Genomic DNA, 20,259 nt, shown 5'->3' with positions numbered 1-20,259 from the left:
TTTCCTTTCCTGTGGAAAAGCTTGTAAGTTTGATTAGGTCCCATTTGCTTTACCTTTCCTTCTGTTTCCCTTGCCTGAGCGTGTGTCTGTGTTTAATCCCTCAGTCGTGTCCAACTCTTTGTGACCCCATGGACTGTACCCCACCAGGCGCCTCTGTCCATGGGATTCTCCAGGCACGAATACTGGAGTGGGTCGCTATTCCCTTCTCCAGGGGAATCTTCCTGACCCAGGGATGAAACCCAGGTCTCCTGCATTATAGGCAGATTCTTTACTCTCTGAGCCACCAGGGGAGATAGACCAAAAAAAAAATATTTCTAGGACCAGTGTCAAAGAGGTTACTGTTCTCCTAATAGTTTTATGGTTTCAGGTCTTGTATTTAGATCTGTGATCAATTTTGAGTTTATTTTGTATATGGTGTGAGAAAATGTACTAATTTTATTTTTTGACATGTAGCTGCACAGTTTTCCCAGCACCACTTATTGAAGATAGTGTTTTCCTCATTGTATATTCTTGCCTTTCTTGTAGAAGAAAAATCTATTTTAAAGAAGCTAAATTGTAAAGCTTTCAGATAAGATAGGAGGACGTATTCATGATCTCTGAATAAAGACTTCTTAAATAAGACAGAGGTATTAGAATAAAGGATAACAAGGACATCTTTGGCTATATTAAAATGAATAACTTCTCTTCATCCAAAGACACTATAAAAAGAAGCCACAAAGTGAGAAAAAGTGTTTGCAATGTATGGAGCTAGTACTCTTGAGTGTGTAGAAATGCCTGTGAATGAATAAGCAAACAATAAAGACGTCCCAGTGGAAGAATGGGCAAAAAAACCTGAACAGGGCAACCAGCAAAGGGGCACCACCCCCACAGCCCGGCACACAGACCCTCGCGGCGGGCGGCGCAGGCTGCCTCTAGTCTCCCAGGGTTCGAGGAGGTGGAGGACCTTGAACGCAGCAACACGGCGGGGACAGGGGGCGCGAGGGGCGGGGAGGACGCAGGGCTAGGGGCCGGGGGTGGGCGCTGGGCCCCAGCCGTCTGGTTCACGGCGTTTTCCGCGCCAGCATCCCTGGCAGAGGCAGGAGCCGGCTGGCGCGCTCTCGCCTTGCAGGGTCCCGCGGGCGGAACAGGGGCCCTTCAAGGCGCTCTACAACTCGCAGCTGCGCTTCCGCCGGCGCCTCTACGCCGACCTGGAGACGGTCCTGTACCGCGTGCGGCTGTTCCGGCCGCTGGCGCAGCTGGTGCAGCAAGCGGCGCTCTACGTGCGCAGAGCGGTCCCGCCGCAGGCGTTCCAGGCGCTGAGCAGGTGCGGGCGGCCGCGCGGCCGGGCTTCCCCAGCGTCCCCGGGCTCGGGAGTCGGCCGGCCCTAAAGGAGGGGGAGGGCCGGGCAACACGGGGCGGCCCTGTGCCCCTGTTGGGGTGCCATCCTTCCAGCTGCGCAGACACGGGCTCTGTACCTAGTGCCCTTCCCCTGGCGGGAGGGAGCCCTGAGCCCCAAACCCCTTTGGCCAGCCTATTGAGGACCTTCTGTGCACAGTGGGGCGGGGGTTGATGCAAAGTAGGCAATAAGGCCACCTAAACCGAAGAGCAATGGCACCCCACTCCAGCACTCTTGCCTGGAAAATCCCATGGACGGAGGAGCCTCGTAGGCTGCAGTCCATGGGGTCGCTCGCTAAGAGTCAGACACGACTGAGCGACTTCACTTTCACTTTCATGCATTGGAGAAGGAAATGGCAACCCACTCCAGTGTTCTTGCCTGGAGAATGCCAGGGATGGGGGAGCCTGGTGGGCTGCCGTCTATGGGGTCGCACAGAGTCGGACACGACTGAATCGACTTAGCAGCAGCAGCAGAACCGAAGAGAGAACTGGAGCGGCACGTGGGCGGGTGGCTGGGCGGCCTGGGAAAGAGGCCTCCTCCCTCGCCCTGCCCCTGTGGGCACAGCGGACAGAATCTGACACCTCCTGCGTGCGCTGTGTGACCTGGGGTCAGCTCTCTGCCCTCCTCTGCTAAGATGGGGGTGCTCAGATCTGCAGTGCCAGGTGGGTGAGGCTGAGCGGGGGCACTTCTGCTTTCCAGGATCTACTGCATCTGCCGTTACAGCTCCAGGCTCAGGGAGGTGATCACGGGAGACCTGCTGCCCTCCTCGGCCATGATCAAGGAGCTGAGCCAGGAGTTTGGGATGCCCTTGTCCCAGGGAGACCTCACAGAGCAGAAGCTGCTAGCTGTGGCCCCTGCCCCGAGTCTCGAGGCCTTCCAGAGCCGGAAGTCCACCCTGGCGTCACAGATCCACTCCCACCAGGAGAAGTACCTGCGGTGGCGGAGCAACGTGATCCTGAAGAGCAGGGACCAGAAGGCGAGCCTGATTCAGGTAGGCGGTCCCCCTGCTGGCTGCGAGCCTTCCCGGACCGGGGCCGTGTAGCGGGCTGTGCGGGACAGCCAGCCTCTGGCCTGTGTGGATTCTCCTGCCCGGGGACCCCAGGCCAGGCAGTGCTCGGTGAAGGGCACAGCCATGCCAGGTTGCACATTTCCGCCTTCCTTCTGGCCCTGGCAGAGCTCATCCTTCCTCAAAGGGGGAAAGAAACACTCTAAGCTGTTTCTTTTCCTTTGGCCACTGAGTTCACCATAGAGAAAGAACTGTGTGTGTGTAATACCTTGCTTAAGCTGCCAAGGTCATGTCTAAGCAACACAGGAGATAAAGTAATCTGTGTTAGAAAACGCGAGTAGACAGGAAGAGAACGGGAGACCGGGACGCTGGTGAGATGGAGAGACAGGTGCATGTGGTCTGATGGTCAAGGACCTCTCTTGGTAACTGGTACCAACCAAAGGGGCTTAAAACCCACTACCGTCTGTGATGCCTTCAACTCTGTGTAGGCCTCTGGTCAGTGTGGGCAGAGCCACTGCCCTGGCCCCTGCCCCTCCTCTAGTGAAAAAACATCTTTCAGAAGTTTGTAACTTTTATATCCATGAGCTCTTTATGAAAAGCAACAAGGAGGTTGTTTCTTTACACTGGTGTTCACTTCTTCAGTTCAGTCGCTCAGTCGTGTCTGACTCTTTGAGACCCCATGAATCGCAGCACGCCAGGCCTCCCTGTCCATCACCAACTCCCGGAGTTCACTCAGACTCATGTTCACCTTCTTAGCTTTTCCCAAAAGAAACACTTCTTGGGTTATTTACCAATCTACTTTTACTGTTTACCTAATTCACTAGTTCAATTTTTTACTTTTTGTTTTAAAACATTTTCCCTATTTGTTTTTTAATGTCTTAGGAATTGCTACTTTAAAATACTTTTAGATATCTATTCATATTAAGATCACGAATTGAAGCCCAACCATTATTTAATTTTTCCTATTTATACTAAGATGTAACTAATACTAAGGTCCACAAAATCCACTCCTTGTCAGTGCACTTGGATCACACCTTCGGTCTCTCAGGAGTTTTCTGGGCGTGCAGAGCCCCCGCATCAGGCTGGGACTCTCCCGCGGCCACAGGAGCCTTCTCATGTCTGCTGCGGTCGGACGCCGTTAGCGCTGCGGCCCCCACAGTCCCGCCAAGGAGTCCGGGCTGGGCAGGTTCCAGGGACGGACTGCCAGCCGGGGCCAGAGAGGTCAGAGGGAGTAAACTAAACACGACTTTCCCTTCTTCCCTTTAATTTCGCGCTGTTGCTATGTGGTAGTATAATCCATTTGAAAAATAATGCTTGTTGTCGGCGTAAAACCACCTGCTTTAGTTACGACGTATATGTACAGTATAGCTATTCTTCTGGGATTCTTTAGCTATAGGGGTTATTTCAGAAGGACAAGAATAGTTCCCTGTGCTGAACTTCAGGTCCTTGATCCTGGATTATCTATTAGAAGTGCAGATTTCTCCGTATATGTTAATCTTCAACTCCGAATTCATATTGGCCACTCAAGGTGCCCTTTTGAAACTCTGTGTTGGAAAGCTGGGAGTTTCTGCTTACTAGTCATTTTGATCTCTCTTTCCATGTTGCTCGAATGGAAATCGTATGCTATGCCTGGCTGACTTGACATACCATGTGATCCTTCAAGGTCCAGCCCTGTGGCTACCACTGGCATAATCAAACACTTTCAGTGGCGGGTTTTATGGCTGAGTACTCAATTGTCCATCCTCTAGAGGGACCACGTGTGGTTTCTGCGCTCATCGGTCGGTGGAGACTTGTACCTGTGTCTTGACTGTTGTACGTAGCGCCGTGGTGAATGCTGGGGTGCCTCTGTCGAGTTCAAACTGGACAGTTTTCTCGGGATCCAGGCCCAGGTGTGGCATGTCAGATCCCAGGTATAGCCCGTCTCAATAGGTTGTTTTGTTTTTTTTCCCCTTTCTTCCTTGCAGGGGTCTGGGGAGCCTGTCCCTTGGACTGGCTGTGGCCAGTGTGCATTCCCAGTGACGGCCTCGCGGGTGGGTGCCGTGCCTCCAGCCCCGTCCGCGTGTACCGCTCTTGTGGGCCTGAGGCTGGGCCATGGGGACTGCTGGGGTTGCTTCTCATTGCTGTTTTGAGTGGCACGCCTGCCGTCATGAAGGATGCCGAGCTGCTTTTCCTGTGCTGGAGGTGTGCAGACTTTTTTCTTTTTTCCCCGTTTTCCTTCCCTCCAAGAGTGGTGTGAGGGGACCGGCCCTGTGGCCTGCGGCTTCCTGAAAGCGGGCTGTGTTCGGATGGCTGCCAGGCCCCGCCCCCTGCCCCCCACCGGCCTTATGAATGCGGGGTGCCAGGAAGCACCGGTTGTCCAGCTGCAGCTCCAGGAAGTGTCCACAGGATGGCAGCACCTTCCCTTGCCCGCCTCGGGTGCCCTGGGCAAAGCAATGCCTCAGGGCAGGTGGGCTTCCAGAGCTGTGCCTTCCACAGGGGTGTGCCCGAGCCAACAGCCCCGGGCGTGCATCTCCCCACTTCTTCCCTGTCAAGCCTTGCCCTCCAGACTCACCCCAGGCGGGGCCGCAGCAGCCCGGCTGAGGGAGGCTGCAGTGGGGAACCTCAGCCCCCGGATGCGGGAGGCCACGTGAGTCCTCGAGGCCTTGACACGCCGCTCGGGACTCTGGTGCCAGGCAGAGGCTCCCTCCCGGGCTGTCGGGCGGTGCGGACCCCCACCCGAGGATGGGCTTCGCGGCCGAGTCGGGGAGGTCAGAGGGACAAAAGGAGGCATGGTTTTCCTCCCCCTTCGTCGAATGTGATGCCGATGGCCCGCTGGAGTCCAGCGTGACAGGCAGTGTTGTGCCTTGGTCAGCGTGCAGTGGCGGATTCAGGTAGGGCGCTTGCACGCAGGCTGTCCAGTCTATTTGTTTATTTTATGCATGGGTTTGGGACAGGGCAGCGTGCCGAGCCATCAGGTAGGAGGAAGGAGGTCATCTTTGTGCAGTAATGGTTACAGATTTCTCTGTCTAGGTTAGATGAAGGAAAGAAGGAAGGCACTGTACACATGTGCTTTTTCACATTTTTATTTCATCCCTTTCAGAGTCCTGTGGGGTCTGGGGCTCGCGCGAACCCTTGGGTGGGGGGGCGGGGCAGAGGGGACGCAGAGCCGCCAAGGGTCAGATCAGTACTTCACCCCCCTCCTCCTGGGGCAGTAAAGGTATCAGGGACTGAGAAGCCGAGGGCTCCAGGAGAGACGGCCTTGCACAGCCCCCAGCCCCACACCAGGGCCAGAGCAGCTGGGCTCAGGGCTCAGGCTCCCCGTGTCATCCTACCCCCGTCCTTACAGTCCGTACACTGAGGCCCCCGGCCTTGGAGTCAAGCCTAGCCTTTCCTGGAGAGGGTCGGACACCAGTCTTCCTCACTTCCTTCCCTTTGTGTGAGATGAACCCGCTGGCCATGTCCGTGCGGTCAGCACATCGCCGAGTTCAGGGCTGGAAGGTCCCCTTAGGTCCTCGGTTCACCAGAGGATGGGCTGAGGTCAGGATCGCCCCACACTGCGAGCGTTTCCTGCAGCGGCCTGGCTTCTGGCAGCTTGGTTCTGTGGCGCCGTGGCCCCACCTGTGTTTCTGGAATCCGCTGCAGCTCCTGGGCATGCCCTGATGCCCCGAGGCAGCCGTCATGCACCGTCTTTTGGAAAAGCCCCGATACTCCTCCGTGGCCGTCACTTACTTCACACCCCCGCCCCCTCGCAGCCTTCATTTACACATGCTCATCTTGAGACTGGATTGTCAAACAGCAGCAGGCTGGAAGCCGGAGACCGTCTCTCCTCCCGGTCGTGCAGGAGCCCGTGTGTGACGGCACGCGTCGCCCTGGGACGCTGACTCGTGCTCGCGCGGCCCCTCCTGCCCTTCCTGCCCTCGGGCCTTTAATCCTGTGTCCAGACCCGCACCCTCCGTGTGGACTCCGACGCCGTTTCTGCGGCCTTTCCTCTCTCCGGCCCCTCCTGTCTCGGTGCCGCTGCTCGCGTTTCCACCTTCCGCGCTCTGGGTCCTCACGGTCAGCCTCTTATCCGAGGCTGCCTTTCGGGGAGCTTGTGCGGCTGATCTCCCAGCCCCACGGCTCACTCTGCAGCGGTCACCGCGGCAGTGTGTCTCCCTCACCTGCCTCCTCTCGGCCCCGAGGCTTTCCTAGCCAGCGCTCTGGGTCCTCACGGTCAGCCTCTTATCCGAGGCTGCCTTTCGGGAGCTTGTGCGGCTGATCTCCCAGCCCCGCGGCTCGCTCTGCAGTGGTCGCCACGGCAGTGTGTCCCCCTCACCTGCCTCCTCTCGGCCCCGAGGCTCTCCTAGCCGGCGCTGTTGCCTTGGCCTCAGCTTCTGTCTCACAGCGCTCACATCTTCACCCGGTGTTGCTAAATGACGGCAATCCTCATGCTACCTTCTTGTCTTGTCCCTTCTAGCCATCTGGCTGCACATATGGCCTTACGCATGACATGCACTGCTCACTCTGGCTGGCAGTCGGGACTCCGGCACTCCCGTCAGCCCCAGGCCAGCAGAGAGCCCCAGGCCCCCAGACGAAGTCGCAGCCGCTGTCTGCACCCCCCAGGTGACTGTCCGCTTCCCACCCTGGGTCAGGAGCACAGGCAGGACCCCTGGTGTCGGGTCGTCACCCACCCGCCGGCCCTGGGGTGAGGCTGAGCAGGGGGCTTGCCCTTTCCCCGGTGCAGACGGGTCAGGGCACCCGGGCCCCCCACCGTGAGCACAGCTGGACGCTGGACGTGATGCCCCGCCGTGAGGCACTCGCTGGCCCCCACCCGCTTGTGTGGCTCGCAGATGTGCCGAGGCCTCTCGAGACTAGGCTGCGAGCCCAGCCCGTGGCTCCCGCTGCAGTCCGCTCATTTCCACTGTGGATGGTGGGATGGTGTCTCTTGCTTTGGGCGGGCTCCAGACTGCTCGTGGGAACCTGGGGCTGTGGCCGCCTCCCAGAGGCCCCCTCGCCGACACCCGCTGGCTGCAGAGGCGCCCTGTGTGGGGGATGACCGGCGTCTCCTTCTCCAGAGAAACATCTCAGCGGCCTCCCAGGTCGGCAGGAAGCCTCCCAGCTCTGCAGCGAGGGTGATACGGGTCTCGGCCCCGGACACGCACACCGTGCATAACTACAGTATCCAGACCCTGAACTCTGTGGAGCTGGCCAAGAAGGAGCTGTATCGGGAGATGGCCAAGGTGAGTGACGGCGCCGGGCCCGGAGCAGGCCAGCGTGCCCACTGTGGGCGGGTGGATGGTGGGACACCCAGTGGGCTCCTTCTTCTGACCCCGTGGCCGGCTGTCAGCGGGGATCTTGGTGCAGGGGGAGCGGCCGTGTTCCCACTAAACGTGAACCCTCCTCCTACAGCGGGAGCCGGGGCCCCATGCCGTCCCAGCGGCGTGTGGCTGTGAACAGCCGCAGGCCCCTGGCTCTCGCAGAACCGTTACGCCTGGGCCAAGGCTTCCCTCTAGCACTGGATGCTTCAGGAGCAGCCTCTGACCCAGGGGACAGGGCCCTAGCGCCTGGCCCACTCCCAGGCACAATACCCGCCCATCTGCGCTCGTTCACAGGAGCCGGGCAGGAGGTTCACATACTCGCAGAAGTACCTGTCAGCCACGGTGGGGCCTCTGGACCCAGAGGAGGAGGAGAGGAGGGCCCGCAGGGAGTCCCGCCAGGCCTGGCGCACGCCCAGCGGCTTCCAGACGGCGGGTCTCCACAGCATGGGCACGACCTGGCCCCTGCGGCTGCCACCCACCAGCGCTGCCACGGAGGTGGGTGGCAAGAGCGGGGCTTGGGCAGGGGTGCACGGGGCCTCCCCTGACCTGCTGCTGCCCGACACAGGAGTGGAGGGAGAAGGCCCTGTTCGCCAACTTGCTGGAGCCGGTGTTGCGGCGGGAGAGGTGGGGCTGGGACCGGCGCCACCAGGACTTCAACCTGTACACACGGCCGCCGGAGTTCCTGGAGCTTCCGCCTGCACCCAAGCCCAGGGCAGGTGAGAGTGGGGCCTTGGCCCCGGCAGGGCCGGCAGACTGCAGGCCGGGCTCTGGGTGGTACACCCCGCTCCACTCTGCGCCTGCCTTCTCAGCTGTGAGAGGGCACGACTGCCTCCAGAGGCCCCCCGGGACCCTCTCGGACCCGGCCACTCATCCCTCCAAGGGGAAGGGCCACGATGACCCCTCTGTGTCCTCGTTACCCTCTTGTACATAAGGGACCACAATGTGTGACTTAACAAAGCCAGAACTTTTGTTCAGGGAAAGAGCTGACTAGCTGGCAACTAGGTTTGCCAGACTCCCTGCCCAGGAGGATGGGTCGGGGCAACTCGGGTCTCCTCTGTTCCTGCGCACCCACGGGCAGCTGGCGACGGAGCCTGCACCAGGAGTGTGTGCTGACGCGCCCCGGGGGCCAGCACCCCCAGGCTCTGGGCTGCAGGACACCCCCGCTCCCTGTCGGGGGTCCCTGGCCCAGGGTCACAGGGGTGGCCCAGCCTGGGAAGGCCCAGCTCGGCTCTCCGTCCCCTCTGGGATGAGGTCCCTGGGTGCATGGGCAGGCGCGTGCTCCCCCCACCTCCACGTGGTGAGAACAGCCCCGCAGGGGATGTGGACATGGACACTGCAGGGATGGAGCAGGCCCTGGGTGGGCTCCCGTGCGGCCAGCCCCTCCCGACGGCTCCACGCGGGAGACACAAGCTCTCCATCCTGGACAGAGCGCCTCACCTGCGAATCACTCACAGCTTTGGAAACAACTTCCTCACGAAACCCCAGGTCGGACCTTTGGGAGAGAGGCTGTCACGGTTCTGGGCGCTCGCTCAGCCCCACCCGAGCCAGTGCCGCTCCTGTGTGGCTCCCGCCGCCCCGGCGGGCAGTGACTCCACCTCAGGGGAGCAGGAGAGCCTGGACGCCTCGAGACAATGTGGAGGGTGAGCTTTCTGGACAAACCACCCAGGAGCCAGACCAGTGCCTGAAGCCTGCCAGGTGAGCATGCAGAACAGGATGTCAGCGAGGAGCAGACTGGGGCCCGGACACGGCCCTGCTCGAGCCGGGGGAGACGCCGCTCATGTAGGCGGAGACACAGCCGTGCTCGAGGAGAGGCCGAGGAGCCCCAGGACAGCCCTGCTGCCCCAGCAGCATCACTGGAGCAGGCCCGGCGCCGAAGCGCAAAGCCCTCACGCCAAGGACCAAGCGCCGTGCAAGCCAGCCCCAGACGGTGGGCCTGAGGACCAAGCTCTGTCCACTCAAGGCTGGCTCAGAAGAGACGCATGTCTAGACTGCCCACACTCGAAGGGCAGACACGCTGTGCTAAATGCTTCCTGGTGCGTGTTTTAAGCGCCTTTTGCTCCAAATTAAAACCAACGACACGTATGCAGTTTTTGAGCTGTTTCTTGGAGAACGTGTGGCCTCACAGACGTAGCCCCTATGCCGGGACCTGTGCCTGCCAGCCTCCTCCGGGTGCCCCCCGAGCCGGCGAGTCTCTGCAGCTCCATGCTTACCCCGCGTCCACTCACAGGCCAAGAACACATCCAGCAGCGGTGCCCACAGGTCGGGTGAAGAGGAGAAACGGTTGGTTTGTAATAAACCACGTTCTCCGCCTTCGGGCCGCTGTGGCGTGTCCAGGGCGGCGGCCGTGGGGACGCGGGCCCTCTTCAGGACGTCCGATCTAGGGGGTGGGTGCAGACGTAGGCCCGCTTCTCGAGGATCTGCTGGGACACCTTCTTGACCAGGTCATCCAGGTTTTCTGGAGAATCTACGCGGGAAACAGGAGAGGGCCGTGACAGCAGGGCCGCTGCTGGAGCGCTCTGTCCAAGGACAGCTCACCCTGTGGGGGCCCCGGAGGCAGCAGCACCCAGCGGGGAGGGGCCTCTGGGCTCAGGGAGTGCGGGGAGGGGCCCCGGCGGCGCAGGCGTCTCCCTGCGGCGCACGCGACCTCGGCGTCCGTGCCCACGGTGCCCGTGCCCACGGTGCCCGGAGCACGTGCCGTCCCCTCTGCTGCTCAGCAGGCGCCTGGTCCCCCCGCCCCTCAAGCCCAGCACCCACTCACGCTTGTCCAGCTGAGACAGGGTGAAGAGATTCTGGTGATAAGCCTCTGAGCAGAAGATGTTGGCCAACAGAACCTGCCAGAACCAACATCCCCGAGGATGACTGCCGGGGGCCCTGCAGTCTGGGCTTAGCACAGCCCCACCCTGGAGCCCGACCTCTGCACTCCCAAGACCTCCGTCTGTCGGCCCAGGCTGGCACCTTGACGGGTCAGGCAGCTGGGCTCAGAAGCCGTGGCTTTAGGTTCTAACGAGCCCTGTGTCCGGGGGGGTGATTCAACACCTCCTTGGCACGAGGGTGTCCCGACCCCGAAGCCGTGGGCCAGAGCACGTCCAGATGCGTGCGGACACAGAGGGAGAGAAAGCCTGGCCTGGGACCCCGGCCGTCACCCCCTCTTCTCTCCAGCAGGAAGGCAGAAGGCAGCAGCCTTGTGTCCTGAGCAGCACAGACCGCCCGCTGGAGCTGAGAGCACCAGCCCCTGTCATGGCCACAGCTCGGCAACGCCGCCAACCTCCCCTGGCTCCAGGTCGTCTGGAGGGCACCGCACGCTCACCCCACCAGGACATGGGCCCACACCCCCCCACCCCGCAGGCCCCAGTAAAGCACAGTGAGGTGAAGCCGCAGCACTGTTGTGGGCCCAGGCGGGGGGCTCACCTCGTGGTCGTGGTCCCGCAGCCCCAGGCGCATGGAGCGGCTGGCCCGAGACAGCACGGCCGTCATCCCGTACAGGTTGATGAGTACATTGGCCACTCGCTTCAAGACCAGCTGCTCCTCCACGATGGTCTGGGAACACAGTGCGGGAGGCGTGGCCCCTGGGGCCCCTGCCCCACAGTCCTCACCGGGGCCCACCTCTGCGCCTCACTCTACACCCCAAACGTGGGCGGAGACACGTCCCACAGCCTGGCCGAGGCCAGAGGCCGGAGCTCCATCACTTCAGCCACAGCAGCCACGGATCAGCTCTCAAGACCCAGGGCCACATGGGGCTGCCCCTCCTGGCCTCGGGGCCTCTCGCCAACTGGAAGGTGCCCCTGGCAGGGTTCCTCCACCCCTGCCTCTGGCGAGCTGAATAGCCCACAGGGCAGGCAGCCACGGCCAGCCCCGCTCCACACCCCAGCCCTCCAAGGTGACGAGGCCTGCCTTCCAGGCCTGGTGCCCAAGGTGGACACTCGCTGGATGTTGGCTCAGACGCTAGCCTGCCGGCCTCCCTGCCCCAGGTACCTTGCCGAAGCGAAGCAGCAGGGTCTCCACAGAGCGGCCAAAGTAGTACACGTTTTCCTCGAGCTTGTGGGCGCCGTCCTGCTGGGCCAGCGGAGGGCTCAGCTCGGCACTGCCCACTGTGTGCCCAGGCCCTCCTGCCACTGCGATGGTGGAGACAGGGCCACCTGGGGTCCCGTGGACCGACTGATCCTCCCCAGTGCCCCGGCCACACTTCTTCTGGGACAGACATACCGACGGGGGGCTGGCTCCCTGCTGGGCCCACTCACCGCAAGGCTGGGGTGCACAACTCCAAGCTTCCCAGTCAGTCCCAGGTCCACTGTGCGGCCCAGGGAGTCCCGAAGCCTCTGGCCGACGGTCTCCATGATGGTAGTCATGTTGCCCCGTTTGAGCTCCCTGCAGAGAGCACAGGCCCCATGAGCTGGGGCCCTGAGACCAGCTCCTGTTGCCCACGGCTTCAGGGCACCCATGGCGGCTCCAGATTACATCTGGGCCCTGCCCCTCCCCTGGCCCGCTCGTTGGGAGCAGCCAGAGGAGATGCCAGAGTGACTGTCTGAGGGTTACCTCATTGATCTGGTTGTAAAAGCCACGGAGGTGGATGGCAGGGTGACCTCAGGGCAGGACCCTGGCAGCTTCCCGGGCAGCCGTCCCCCAAGCCCCGCCCCACCTCCCCTGCAGCCCAGGAGTGAGCTGAGTCCCACCAGGCTGCACCCCCGTCCTGGGAAGGGGCAGTCCCCTCCTCTGGCTGCTCCAGCACAGGCATCTGCTGGGCAGGGGGACCCGGGGGGTAGACGGTGGACATGGTACTTACTTGACCCTTGCGGTCAGAATGCGGCCGGCGTGCTGCAGGCCCGTCAGGGCGATGTACATGCGGAGGATCTCGTTGGTTCCCTGGAGCCGACATTATCCAAGTCAGAGGCCACCCCCAGGGGCCACCTAGGCCATGCTGCTGCCTGCTAACCCTCGGGAAGCAGGGCTATCACAGGGGCCCGGGGGATAGGCAGGCTACTGCCCCCCGGGGGCCCTGCCCCATCCCGTGACTGTAGCCCCCCAGGGGCCCTGCCCCATCCCATGACTGTAGCCCCCGGGGGCCCTGCCCCATCCCGTGACTGTAGCCCCCCGGGGGCCCTGCCCCATCCCGTGACTGTAGCCCCCCGGGGGCCCTGCCCCATCCCGTGACTGTAGCCCCCCGGGGGCCCTGCCCCCGCACAACTACCCTGCAGGGGTCACACCTTTCCCCTGACTGTGTCTTTAAGGGAGAGGCAGCTTGCCCCGGGTGGCAAGGGATGCTTGACCGAGTGTACAGCAAGCGCTCGGAGGCCACTCTGGTCCAGGCCCAGCTCCTCTGGGAAGAAGCTGGCTGTTCCCCAGCAGCGGGTGTCAACACCCATGGGGCCTGAGTCCCCAGCACCCTTAGTTGTGGGTCCTCGGGAAGGCAGTCTGGGTGGTGGCTTGCCTGGCACGCTTGGTGGCACATGGGCCAGAGGGGTGGGGCTGGACTGAGGCCACACTGCTGGGCTGTCCTCAGGAGAGGCTCCTCCGGGAGAGGAGGCGGGAGCAGGGTGGCCTCCAGGCTGACCCGAGCCCATCCCGGGCAGTCTGGGCTTCACACTGAGGGCCCTGCACCCCCACTGACCACCCTGCCAGCCACGGAGGACCGCCACGTCCTGGCAGGGGAGGGGCCTCGGGAGAGCAGTCCTGGGCAGCCTGTGAGCTCACGGCAGCGGATTCCCCGGGCGCACCCTCGGGGGGACCCGGGGAGGCGCAGACCCCCCACGCCCCCTGCCGAGGGGCATTCAGGCAGGTGGGAGGGGCTCGCGCTGGCGGGCAGAGCGCGCTCACCTCGAAGATGAGCAGGATGCGGCTGTCGCGCAGCAAGCGCTCGTACGGGTAGTCCCTGATGTAGCCCGAGCCGCCGAGGATCTGCAGTGCCTCGCTCACGCATGTCCAGGCACCCTCGGAGCTGAACACCTGCCGTGGATGTGGGGCAAAGTCAGCACAGGCCGCCGGCGGGCCGCACGGGGAGGCCTAGGTGCAGAGCTGCGCTTCCAGACGGGGCCACCCCGGCCCGGGGAGGGGCCCTGCTGGTCATCTCACTGGTGGCCCCAAACTGACTTCTCGGGCCGCCCAAGACAAAAAACACAGGAAACGTTGGTATTTGCCTTGGCCAAATACTCAGGAAAGGCAATTCTGATACCGAGACATAGAAAGGCCGTAAGCTACAACAAGGCAGGCCTTCCCAAGGCAGCCCCGCCGCTCTTTCCGGTGGGTGTGGAGTTATACTTTTCTCCTTTCACTGTCATCAGCAGTCAGCTGGTGACAGCCTGGCACAAAGCCCACCAGGAGACCAGCAGGGCTCTGTCCCTCTGCCGCTCTGCTCCCAGCGGTGTCCCGGGGTGGCTGGCGTGGGTACCTCGTCAATGCCCAGGCAGCAGCTGACTGTGGGGAGGAAGGCCGGCGTGCTGTGTGGGTTACCTTCACCATGGCGGCCTCGATGGAGCAGTCGGGGAAGCCAGGTGCGTCCAGCATCGCCGCCGTGAGGTAGGCCATGCTTTCCATCACGTAGGCCTTCTGCGCCATCAGGGCAAACTTCTCCTGGAGTGTTCAGAACAGTCAAGACAGATGTGCTGCACGGACACCCAGGCCCGCCAAGCCGCAGAGTGAACCTGGGGCCAGGGGCACCAAGCCGGGGGCAAGCTCGTCTTCGCCCCGAATCCCTGCCAGGAGGGCAGGCTCTCAGTGCCTGCGCGGGGGACTGCCCGCCCAGCCCTCGCCCCTCCGCACCTGAATCAGGCCGAACTCACTGAGGTTCCTGTTGAACTGTTTCCTCGTGCAGGCGTATTCGGCGGTCATTTCTGAGTGAGAGTGGAGTTATCAAAAACAATTTCCCGCTGTCCTGAAATGCTTTCCTAAGGCAACACCCACACGCACTCAGATGGGAACCACGAGAGGCGGGTCCCTGAGACCAAACACCCTGGATGTCACAGCCCCGCCTTCCGGTGTCCCCAGGGAGGGGTGCCTGTCCCCTCTGAGCGGTGCCCGGGGTGGGGGACGGAGGGGCGCCAGGCCGGGGCAGTGCACAGGGGCTCACACCCGGGAGGGTGGCCCGTGGCCCGTGGCCGCTTCGGGGTCCCAGGCTGGCCCTGAAGGTGCCGAGCGCCCATAGCCTCCCCTCCCACTACTCCCCAGATGGGCTCCCGCGCTCCCGGATCCCAGGGGCTCCACAGCCTCTGAGCATGAGAGCGAAGCTCTCGCCCTGAGAAGCTTTCCAGACAAGGCAGCAGAGTCCAGATGGGCTCAGGGCCATGGTGGCAGCTCAGCTCAGGGAGATGGGCCCCGAGTGTGCAGGCTGATGGGGGCAAGGCCTCAGGCAAATCGCTGCCCCCTGGGAGCCTGGATCTCCTCTTCTGTAAACCAGCCCCTCCCCGAACTCCAAGGCACCCCCCGAGCAGCCCATGGCAAGCAGCCCCTGGCATGCCCGTGCCTCAGCCTCAGCCACATCCCTCTGGCAAAGCGAAGCCAGCAGTGACGTTTCATGCCCCCCAGACCCTAGCGGGCTGTTTTAACTTCACTGGCAAAAGGAAGGAGATCTGGGTTTCAGGGACTCTACTAGAAGAAATGAACCATCCAGAGGCTGGGAGACCAGGGTCCCCAAACTGACCTCACCGTCCACCCCCGCTGTGCGGACACCCGTGGGGCACCATCGCCAGGCCTGCGGGTGTCCAGCTCGCATTTGCACATTCACTCAGCAGCCCTCACCTCCCCCAGAACGTGCCACCCCATCCCGTGTGAGTTGGGACCTGAACCTTGGCCTCGCAGACCTGCCCCCATGCACCCTTCCTTCTGGATCAAGCCCGGATCCCAGGCTTGAATGGGACGGGCTGTCAGGGGTGGCTCAGCAGCCGCCTGCCCTGCGCCCGGGGGCACGGGGAGCCCGGGCAGGGCCAGGTGCCCCCACTCACCCACCGATCAGCTTCTTGAGCATCCCGGCCACCATGCTGCCCATGCTGAAGCGCCCGCTGTTGAGGATGTTCATGGCCACCTGCAGGGAGAGGGGGCTCAGCATGAGTCTCCCCGGGGGCCTGGCTGGGGAACCCGAGGGCCCTGGGGGCACAGCACGCGAGAGCCTCGTCCACTTGGGCCAGAGGCTTTCTTGAAAGACCACAGGAGTGCTCGGAGGAGTTAAGCGCCCTGGGCTGGGGAGCACAGTCCCCACCACTCAAGAGCAGGCCATCGTCATTGCGATGCTCACAGACATCCGTGCAGTCAGCCCAGAAAGGAAGGGGACGCCCTCCGTGCCTTGGGGCAAGGGAGCCAGGGCTGAGACGAGCTGGGCATCTGCCTCCAGCGCCTCACCTTCCTGGCGCGCCTCAGCGTCAGGGCCCCTTTAAGGGGTGAAGAGCCTAAGGTTCTGAGCGCTGAGCCCCTGGCAGTGCCAGCCCCTGCCTGGAGTGCATGGGGCCCAGCCTTCCACCATGGACGTTCTCCCTGCCTCCAGTTCCCACGGTGACTTCTGTCCTCTTCTGACCCCAACCCCCGACCTACAGCGGGGGGGCGAGTGGACACGCTGCTACCCAAGCACCAGATGCCGGGTCCGGGGAGGCGCCCCCTGCAGACCCCAAGGGGCACAGACACCGCAGCCCCCAGGCAGCAGGCAGCGTGTGGTGGGCGGGGACTGAAGGGGGGCACAGTCCAGTGTGGGGGGGTCGGGAGGTGGGGAGGAGGGTGCCCAGACATCTGGTGGACGCCAGTGCGAAGCCCCAAGAGGGCCTGGGGCCTGCCCGCCTCTCTCAAGGCCGGGAGCCCCGGGCAGAGGCCTGGAGGCGGGGCAGCAGCGTGTGACGCAGCTTCGTGCAGACTGCTCACCTAGGTGACTCAGATTAAGCAAACATGCCTCTGAGTTTGAATGTATGATGAGTTGCTCAATAAGCTGAGTGGAGACTCTTTCAACACAGACCCTACGGGGCTGGGGAGACTGGAAGCATCTGCTCCAGTCAATGGGCACCAGACTGGGTCCTGGCGGGTGAGTCCGGCAGCTGGCCGCGGGGCGGGCGGCTCGGGTGAGTCCCAGTGCAAAGTGACACGCAGGCCCTGGGCCCCCGAGCCCTGACGTCAGACCTCCTGTCTCGGGACACGGGACTACAAGGAGAAGCGACTGCCCACCTGGGGTCCTGGGATCTTCCCACCAGGCCCCTGGAGGCCAGCTCAGGGCCGTAAACAAGCCCCCCTCATGGCCTCTTCGCAGTTTACCCTGAACTTCACTTACAACAACAGGAGGGGAGGGCTGGACGCCAGGCTCGCCTCCTGGGGGGCGATGGAAGCCTGGAGGGCTCGCCCGACCTGAAGGGGCTCCTGGGCCCAGGCATCCCTCCCTCCCGACCCGGCTCCTGCCCCCTTGCCACCTTCCCACCGCGGGGCCGGCTTGCCTACAGCTGTCCTCCAGATCCCTCCCTGACTGCACGCCGGACTCCGCTCCCTGGGCCTGCGGTCATCCCACCCTCCATCTCTGGAATCACCCCCAGCATCTCGTGCTTTTCAGTGTTGAGGCTGACGGGTGGACAACCCTACTCATCACAAAGCAGGGCTTTAGAAATCTATTTCCTTTTGCATGTTAAAACCATCACTTTTCACCTAACACAGTGGGAAAGAAATTCTTTAAATGCTGCGCTGAGAAGGACTGGACAGAGACCTCATGTACAGCTCAACTGTCCAGCAGGCAATGCGGCAACACAGCCCAAGAACTTAAAATGTTCAGGCTCCGACCCGGGGACTCGGCATCGAACTCAGGAGATGATGGGACAAGTGTGCAAGACATGTGCAAGGACACAGGCCACACAGGGCGGCGCCAAGTAGGGAGGGCGAGAAACCGCGAGCCGCTCGACCCCGGGGCCCGGGAGGGCGACTGACCTCAGCACGTGGGGCAACACTGCAGCTCGCAACCTCAGGAAGCCACGCTCCCTAGCGAGTGAAGCCTGCAAGGGCCTGCTGGTGAGTGAGAGATGCCGCCATCCTCTCTTACACGCACACAAGTATTTCAGCGCTGTGAGCTCAGGACTGTCAACAGTGGACGGCGTCTCCAGGGACGGCCTTCAGGGAGCCTGGGCCCTCTCCTTGTGACAGCCACACAGGACGCCCCGCACCCGCCCTTCCCGCACCCGCCCTTCCCGCACTCTGCTCCACTCCCCGGCGGGCGGGGGCCGGGGCCTGGCTGGCGCCCTCAGGTGAGCCTCTTAACGTCTGTAAGGCCAGGGAAGTCCTGACCCCTATGCACAGGCCAGGTGGGGGCAGCTTCCCCCAGGGTGAAGACACTGCACCCAGGCCAGAGTGAGCACTTAAAGCAGGACGAGCACACAAGCTGGCGAGCTGTGGAAACCTGGGCCCCTCAGGCCCACGCGCTGCCGGTGGGGACGTGAAACGGCAGCCACCGTGGGGGAGCCTGGTGGGCCCTCAGAGCACTCGGTGCGCCGTCAGCCTGCGGCCCTGCGCTCCTCCAGCTGTGCCCCCAGCGGGATGGCAAGCAGTGCTCCCACACGAACATGCGCGCGAGCGTTCACGGCAGCGCGACTCAAATGGCCTGGAAACGAACCAACCCTCAGCTGATGACAGGGGAGCACGATGCGGCCCGTTCACCCGACACCTCTGTGACTTGGCTACAGAGCGTGCGAGAAGCCCTATGCGCATCGCATCGCAAGGAGACAGCCCAGCAGGCAGGTCCACAGAAGCAGACACTAAGCAGTGACGGCCGGGGCTGGCGGGGGGAGGGCAAGGTGTGGCGCTGCTTTCTGGGGTGACGGCAACGTCCTGAAGTCAGACACGGAGTGGGGCGCTGAGCCCAGCGACTGTCCTGAAAACCACCACAGCGAGCGTGCAGGAGACGGCAAATTCTGCCACATGAATTACCTGTCAATGAAAACACGACACAATCTAACTCCAAGAAAAAAAGAATCAGGGCAGGCACTCGGGACCCCGCGCTGTGCACCCTGCGCTCCACAGGCTGCCCTCCCAGAACTGCAGGCAGGAACCTGGCCCACCCCAGGCAGACGAGGCCTCCAGCCGGGCAGGGGGCATCCAGAGCCCGGTTCTCCCCGCTCCGCGGGCCCGGGCAGCGGGCAACGCACCTTAAAGCCACCTCCGACTTCTCCGAGGACGTTCTCCACGGGCACCCTGGTGTTCTCAAAGTGGACCTCACAGGCTGGAACACGATGGCCAGGAGCTCAGCCGGGGTCCCGGTGCTCGGGCCCCGGCTTGCACGCAGGCCACGCAGCTCGCCGCTTGCTCAGAGCCCCCGTGGTCTGAGCCGAGGCCGCTGAGAGGCTGAGCCCCTTGGCCTCTGAGGGACCCGTGAGGACCGTGTGGCCGCTCTGGCCAGGCCGAGGGCCATGTCCAGGATGCTGGCCTCAAGTGGACCGAGCACGCACTGGGCTGCAGGTGGGCCTGGGCGTGGAGGAGGGAGCGAAGGAGGAGGGGGCCCCGGGGGAAGATGGGGGCCTGAGGTACTGAGCCCTGTGACAGGGCCCCTCCGGCCCGGCCGCCCCTGAGGCTGGGCGTCCCACCGGGCAGCGGGAACCTCACCTGGGAGTCGTCGCCGCCCTCATCTCTCACATACACACGCATGCGTGCACACACATTTTAGTATCTCACACACATTCTCTCACACGCACACACACATGCGTGGGCCACACACTTCATCTGTCGCACACGCGCACAGCACCACTCACTGTTGGAGCCTCGGATGCCCATCTTATCCTCGGGTTTCCCGTTGGTGATGCCACCGAAGTCTCTTTCTACTATGAATGCTGTGATCTTGTCCTTCACTGAGCCGTCGGAATCAACGACTTCCGTTTTTGCAAACACAGTAAAGACGTCGGCCAGTCCTCCATTGGTGATCCAGACCTGAGGGGAGAAAGCGGAGGACTCCAGCCGCCTGTCGGCGTCGGCCAAGCCTCCATTGGTGATTCAGACCTGAGGAGAGAAAGCAGGAGGACTCCAGCCGCCTGTCGGCGTCGGCTGCCCACCACAGCTCAGGACAGCAGAGCAAGGCTTTCCCTGGAGGGCCGTGTGTGTCCGGGTTTCTGTGTGGGTGTGTGCGGTGTGTGGTGTGTGTGTGAGTGTGTCTGGGGGTGTGTGTGTGGCAGTTCTGGCTCTAGCACAGGACACCTTGGGGTGGGAGGGAAGTAGAAGGAGAGGGTGGGGAAGGGGAGAGGCTCCTCGACAAATGGCTCTGCATAGAACTTAACTTGGATTTTGATTCAAGCAACTTGTTTGGGGAAAAAAAAACCCACCGAACAGGTATGAGACAATCAGAAAAATACGGGTGCTAAGGAGATGCTAAGCAGTCATCGCGCTCAGCTGCCTCAGTCCTGTCTGGCTCTTTGTGACCCCATGGAGTGCAGCCCGCCAGGCTCCTCTGTCCGGGGCATTCTCCAGGCGACAACACTGGGGTGGAGTGCCTCACCCTCCTCCAGGGGATCCTCCCCACCAGGGACCGAACGCGAGTCTCCTGTGGCCCCTGCGGTGTAGGCAGACTCTTCACCGCTGAGCCACTGGGGAAGCCCAGAAGTCATCATCATGCGTTCCGTGTCCAGTGGTGCTATGACTGCCCTGCAGAGTCGCACTGAGCCTGCCCCGGCCAC

The 20,259-nt window shown here is 62.5% G+C and overlaps 2 protein-coding genes across 9 annotated transcripts in view; one reads left to right on the top strand and one right to left on the bottom strand.

The window, feature by feature from the left end:
- CFAP92 (cilia and flagella associated protein 92 (putative)) overlaps window positions 1-11,623 on the top strand; it is a 37,297-nt gene extending 25,674 nt beyond the window's left edge. For 4 of the 6 annotated variants that reach the window (XM_044934269.2, XM_025272442.3, XM_044934268.2 and 1 more), the window contains 6 exons: window positions 1,109-1,303; window positions 2,075-2,366; window positions 7,415-7,579; window positions 7,952-8,152; window positions 8,223-8,373; window positions 10,817-11,623. In XM_044934269.2, coding sequence (XP_044790204.2) covers window positions 1,109-1,303; window positions 2,075-2,366; window positions 7,415-7,579; window positions 7,952-8,152; window positions 8,223-8,373; window positions 10,817-11,022 — 1,210 coding nt within the window. In that variant the 3' untranslated portion in view covers window positions 11,023-11,623. The remainder of the gene's footprint in view (window positions 1-1,108; window positions 1,304-2,074; window positions 2,367-7,414; window positions 7,580-7,951; window positions 8,153-8,222; window positions 8,374-10,816) is intronic. The other 2 variants (XM_044934266.2, XM_044934270.2) reach the window with 2 other exon arrangements.
- Window positions 9,742-20,259, bottom strand: part of ACAD9 (acyl-CoA dehydrogenase family member 9) — a 48,862-nt gene continuing 38,344 nt past the window's right edge. Inside the window, exons 7-18 of one of the 3 annotated variants that reach the window (XM_044934271.1) lie at window positions 19,345-19,519; window positions 18,745-18,818; window positions 15,589-15,668; window positions 14,431-14,481; window positions 14,102-14,343; window positions 13,469-13,597; window positions 12,438-12,517; window positions 11,896-12,022; window positions 11,630-11,707; window positions 11,066-11,194; window positions 10,416-10,488; window positions 9,742-10,121 (exon numbers count right to left, since the gene is read on the bottom strand). In XM_044934271.1, coding sequence (XP_044790206.1) covers window positions 10,100-10,121; window positions 10,416-10,488; window positions 11,066-11,194; window positions 11,630-11,707; window positions 11,896-12,022; window positions 12,438-12,517; window positions 13,469-13,597; window positions 14,102-14,343; window positions 14,431-14,481; window positions 15,589-15,668; window positions 18,745-18,818; window positions 19,345-19,519 — 1,260 coding nt within the window. In that variant the 3' untranslated portion in view covers window positions 9,742-10,099. Of the gene's footprint in view, window positions 10,122-10,415; window positions 10,489-11,065; window positions 11,195-11,629; window positions 11,708-11,895; window positions 12,023-12,437; window positions 12,518-13,468; window positions 13,598-14,101; window positions 14,344-14,410; window positions 14,482-15,588; window positions 15,669-18,744; window positions 18,819-19,344; window positions 19,520-20,259 lie in introns of all 3 variants that reach the window. The other 2 variants (XM_044934272.1, XM_006078862.3) reach the window with 2 other exon arrangements.

Source organism: Bubalus bubalis, chromosome 21, assembly GCF_019923935.1.
Source record: "Bubalus bubalis isolate 160015118507 breed Murrah chromosome 21, NDDB_SH_1, whole genome shotgun sequence".
In the NCBI taxonomy this organism is placed as follows: domain Eukaryota; kingdom Metazoa; phylum Chordata; class Mammalia; order Artiodactyla; family Bovidae; genus Bubalus; species Bubalus bubalis.
Note: the sequence above shows the minus strand (reverse complement) of the source record. Positions and strands in the feature narration are given on the sequence as shown.